General features: G+C 43.7%; 1 protein-coding gene across 3 annotated transcripts in view; it reads left to right on the top strand.

Annotated features, from left to right (window-relative positions):
• The first annotated feature begins 751 nt into the window (after positions 1-751).
• Positions 752-5,591, top strand: part of LOC105456457 (DNA ligase 1) — an 8,535-nt gene continuing 3,695 nt past the window's right edge. Inside the window, exons 1-4 of one of the 3 annotated variants that reach the window (XM_011700519.1) lie at positions 752-949; positions 1,014-1,421; positions 4,161-4,419; positions 5,017-5,304. In XM_011700519.1, the coding sequence (XP_011698821.1) occupies positions 1,251-1,421; positions 4,161-4,419; positions 5,017-5,304 (718 nt within the window). In that variant the 5' untranslated portion in view covers positions 752-949; positions 1,014-1,250. Of the gene's footprint in view, positions 1,422-4,160; positions 4,420-5,016; positions 5,305-5,591 lie in introns of all 3 variants that reach the window. The other 2 variants (XM_011700518.1, XM_011700520.1) reach the window with 2 other exon arrangements.

Genomic DNA, 5,591 nt, shown 5'->3' with positions numbered 1-5,591 from the left:
AGTTCAAATTAATATTGTTTAGATATTTTTATAATCTTGGATTAATATTTTGAGAAAGTAATAGGAAGGAAAATAAGATGACATGTTTATCTGCAACAACTTTTCTCCTATCTAAACACATCTTCGGCGTCACTTGATGCTGACAAAGTTTCGTTTCATCTGTCTAATAAATTAAAAAGAATAAACATAAAATAATATTGATGTTTAATGAAAATTGATGAAAGAATTTCAATGCGACCAGTATGATATTTAAAAAAAACTGATTATATATATATATACACGCGGAAATTATTTATTATTTTTCGCATTATTATTTCGCATATTACCTATTCTTTTGAACTTTTCGATTCTTCGCATTGATCAAATATTGGAAAATATTCATATGTTAAGGGATTTTTTCTATTACAGAGAATTTTATCCGTTCTAAGCTGCTTCCACAATCGAGAAACTATGACTTAACTGACCCTGAAGATCGATCGACCTTCTTGGCCGGTCATGATCGACGATTGCATCGTAAACAGACGTCGCAGGACGTCGCGACGACGACGCGAAGCGGAGGCGGCGGAGGCCTCGACTTGTGTGTCGCCGAGGGCGTCCTCGAGGAGGAGAGGATCGTTCTTCTATTTCGGGCTCACGTCTCTCGATGACGTCACACGGACGGAAATATCGTACGGTTAGGGAGGTGCACAGAGTCCGCCTGTTGCGCGGTCCAGGTCTCGATCTTTCCCGGACTCGCGCAAAAAATTCTCGATCCCCGTCGCGATCCGCCAGTTAGCCTCTTTTCCTAGCCGAACGAGAGAACGAGATAGGAAGAGAGAACGTGAGAGAAACGTGGCAGTCGATCGCGGTATCGCACGTCGTGCATCTTCGAGGATCTTCCCCGCCGAGGAGGGTGCAGCCGCGACCGGGAGCTCCTGATCCCGAGAGACGACACCTCTCTCCGCGAGAAGTGGGTCGCGCCAGAGACCTCGCCCACGCGTGGTCCCCACTTATCGCGATCCTATCGGTTCCAGAAGTCCGTCAGTGGCGCATCGCGCACGTCCTCGGGAGGATCGCCCCGTCGGAGAACAGCGGTGGACCGTCGTCGTTTGTCCCGTGGACGACGAGAGCACGTCGGTTAACACGAGCGAGCGTGATCACATCCTCCGCGCCGTCTGTCGACCGGACAGAGATCGACGCGACAGCGTTTACTGAGGGTGAAGCAGGAGCGAATCATCCCCCGCTGCTGTGAGAGAGGACGCTGAGCGAGGATGCCCGGCGCCGGTGGTCAGCCACCGCAGAGGACCACCTTCCGACCGCCGTGGGTCAAGGATGGCCCGAACCCGCTGCCCATGCCCACCGCGCCCTGGACCCTCAACGCCCGCAGGGACTCCAAGCCGAAGACCGAGGACGTTCCGGCCTTCACCCAAGTCACCTTGAAGGTGGGTGGACAATTTCGAAAGAGTCGATGACGTGACATTATATGTATAGTATTTTTTGCGTTTTTCAAATTGCGAGATAGGCTGCTCCAAGAGAGGCTATTTTTTTTTTCGAAGATGAAGGAACAGCCTCGCTAAAAAATATCGAGTCATTTAAACTCTGCGGAAATATTGTTATGTTTTTGCGATAGATTTCTGAAATTGAAACTTCTTCGAGAATGGTTTTCGTAGATTAGTAAAAAATCTAAAAGATGGAAAATAAAGAATTGTCCGTAAAGTATTTTATAATTAATAGTTATACTTTAAAAAGAAACAATCGACGATGATTGTCGGATGATTCTATGCATTTGTGTATAAATTGCGAAACGAAAATTAATCGAAGCTATTGTACTGCGTTGTTCTCGTTTCGAAGAAGACAATAGATTTATTCAAATTCGCGGCTTTAATTTGCTCCGAAATCGAGTAACGCGTTCTGTTTGTACCAGAGATAAGAATTGTCTATGCAACTCTCGTAGTCTTTTTCCATTCAGATATTGGGTTTCAAAGTCAGCGGACTTCGCCGTACTGCAATCGCGATATTAATAGCCGGCGTGGGTGTCTTGCAACGAGTAAGCGCGATAAACATTTCGAGCCGCGTGAAGTTCCACACGATCATGTTGTATGCAAACAGTGTATCTTGATAGTCCACCCAACGATTTACAAACTCGATACTTCACCGACTTCCCATTCGCAGAAAAGTTTACGACAGTCTAAACAAAATAAGCGTCTTTTTGTTTTCTCGCGTTGCGCAAGGAAAATATTCGTAAATTCAACTCGTAAATTACCGAAATACACGTACGCAGAAAAATCTTCTCAAGCGAGATCGCTTTCAATCTCCTGGCGACGGTCCACGTAAAATCATCGGGGAGGTTGATATCCAATGCGTATAATCTGCGCGAAATATGCGACGCGCGAAATCGCGATGGCGCGTGAAGATTTTACGTGGCCCGACATTATGTCGCTATATATCGCTATATTCGCGTACGCTTAGATCATCAACAGAACAGATTAAATTCAGACGGCAGATTTGTTATTAATCGAGATGTGCTTCGTTACGCTGATTGCATAATTTTTTATTAGACCTCATAATCACATGAAAAGAACGATTTTATTGAAAAGTCTAAAAATTGTGCTAAAAACAGATCTGAAAATAATTTTTTATTAAATCATTAAAATAATTTGTTGGAATGTTAAAACTGATAAGCATTGCTATAAAACGTTTTGATATTCTAGCAATCATTTTGATTTTTGCGCAAAATTATTTTGATTATCGAACAAAAATTATTTTCAGATCTGGATTCAGCAAAAGTATTCTTTCTGTGCAGAAGAGTGATCTTAGTAAAAATATAAAATTATTTGCAATTATTTTCAAATCATTTTCAATTCTTGATTTAGTAATCCTCTGTTTAACTTTAGATAACATCTTGTTTCATTATCATTTGTACTTGATGATATCGATAACGAATCATTTAGAAGTGGCAATCATTTAATAGTGGCAGTTATAAATTTAAGATAACGCGCATTTGTTAATCGCAGTTGATATCGGATCGTTGTAGTTAACAACAGACAGAATAAAAAAAAAAAGAACGTTACTGGAAAAATTGCAGTGCGCCGCAAGTAGTTCACGGCCGTTCGTTAGAGTCTTCAGACATGCCGCACGTGCAGTTTGTCAATTGCGATTTCGTTTTCCCGACGCGGAGGAAAGTGAGATCCGTCGTACGCGTGCCCGCGTATAAAGCCTCTGGGTCACGATTATTTAAAGAACACGCGTTTCTATTTCAAATGGCCTGCCAGCTGTGTCTTCCGCCACAGGCTTCTTATGCGTGCTTATACCGCGATTTCGTTTCTTGTAACACGCTCGAAAATCGCGCACGCAACGTCATACGCTTTACATAAAGCGGATGAGTAATGTTTTTTGGCTGAGCAATTTTTACGGAAACAAGAGCGAGGCGGTAAAAATTCTTAACGAGAGCGACCTGAAAGTTGAACGGCAATTTTCACACGAGGGCCGCTTTATTTCAAAACGTCGGAAACTCCGCGTCGATGACGATCGAGGCTGGATAACGTGACGTCTCGAGTGCGAAATTCAATGTGGATTATTTAAAGCCGGCGGAACGAACTCTTCGAGACTTGCCAAGAGAATTCTTTGGATCTTTCCTTCTCTCATTCGCTCTTCGCCGTCTTGAACAATCGAAAGAACTGGAGGGGGCGATTCGATTCTTTCTTTTTCTATTTTCAATCACGGCTACTTTACGCCAGACGTGCGACGATTATTCTTTCGTATTCTTCTCGACGTGACGTGATCCTATAGAAAGAAAAACAAATCGAAATAAAAAGCGCGAGAGAAATTGATTTGCGTCGCGAGAATGTGGTAAAAACATAAACTGTGAATCGAGGAAAGACGTCTCGGTGCCAGTAACCGCAAAAACGTAAATCCGATTCGTTGAGTTGTGACGGAATTCTTGTTAATGGAGTGAAAACTAAAAAAGCTACAAACATTTAACACAGTTTTACTAATTTAATAAAAGACATTGAAATAGAATATGTAATGAAATAATAAAAAATATGTGTAATAAATATCTTTAAGCTTCATGATTAGTTTAGTAATTGGCTAAATAAATCATATATAAAAATATATTCTCATTCGTGTTATTATAAGCACGATATGATCAAGCAAGTGTTCCTTCCTCTCGGCCCTAACAGAGCGTGCCGAAGCCCGCGGAGCCGGCCACACCTTCGACAGATGGACCGCGTAAACAGAGCAAAATCACGATAATACCGAAGCAGCCGAATGAAAAGATCAATGAAAAGATCCCGAGCGGCCGACCGGTGCCAGCGAAGCCGCGCGAGAATGGACGACAGGAGCCAAATTCGAGGCCGCAGCTCGAACGACAGATCCGCGTCGAGAGATCTCGATCACGGGGTGACATTATACCACTCTCGAAGAGTGAGAGCACCACAGGTAAAACGATCGGCGCGATCGTCGACATTCCTTCCCGTAGATTCCACCGTTCACGATATCCAACATTTAAATCCTTTCGAATGTCGAATTAAACCATTGGTGAACGGTTAAACTCTCTTTTTTCTTTCCGAATGTTTGCTGTGAGACAACAATTATTTTCTGTACACGGCGGAATATGTTATACGCGATCGATCAGATAATAGAATTAGATATTGTAAAAGTTCGGATATCGGAAAAACAATCTTATGAGTAGATGAAATGAAGCGGGACAAAATTTATTCAATAATTTTTATTACGGACAAATAATTCAAACGACAGTGGCATGAATAAGAAACGAAACGTAACAACATAAATTCATAAAGCGTCACGAATATCGAAAGGATTATCCCTTTTTGATTTGAATGAAATTTGCAGTATACTTGTGGAATAAGCAGAATTATGTAACACACAGTTTTATACTAGTCGAAAATCACTTAATTGTATACTTATTAAAATAGAATACATTCCTGGACACCCCATTTTATACGCGCAAATAATGACTTTTATGCGTCGTAATGTCACGCTTTCCCTAAATAACGGAGGCCCTTCTATGCCAAGGTGCACCAACTTTGTCGAAGAGCTCGTCGCGAGCGAACTTTCCGCCACCGCCGCCCCCGCGACCGCCGCCACCGCCGCCCAGTCGTACGATTCTCAAGGACCTGCCGACCCTGAACGACACACAGATGCAGAAGCTGGAGGCATTGAAGTCCAGGCCGAGGAAACGGCCGGACTGGGCCTGCATGATGAAGGAGGTGGAGAGCGGCAAGACGCTCAAGCACGTCAAGTGCAACGACCGCAGCGCGCCCCTGATCGAGAGGGTGAACAAGGTCACGGCCGATCCAGCAGGTGATCGTCGTACCCTCTTCGATCCCCGTCTGGTGCCTACGGGGCCGTATCTTCCCCCCTTACAGAAAGTGTCCTCTCCCTAGAGAAGAGATAGATCGCCGTCGTAGAGAGAAAGACTGTGCTTCGCGGAGAGGCTTCTCCTCTCTTCCTTCGCTTTCTTTTTTCCCCCTCGTGCGATCGTTTGAAGAGACGTCGAGCGACATTTCGATTAACACAACAACGTCCTGCCCGCGTCTCATTTGTAGCGCAAATAGCAGTATTGTTCTGTTGTTATCGACCCCCCCCCC

Source organism: Wasmannia auropunctata, unplaced genomic scaffold (assembly GCF_000956235.1).
Source record: "Wasmannia auropunctata unplaced genomic scaffold, wasmannia.A_1.0 LD335677.1, whole genome shotgun sequence".
In the NCBI taxonomy this organism is placed as follows: Eukaryota; Metazoa; Arthropoda; class Insecta; order Hymenoptera; family Formicidae; genus Wasmannia; species Wasmannia auropunctata.
Note: the sequence above shows the minus strand (reverse complement) of the source record. Positions and strands in the feature narration are given on the sequence as shown.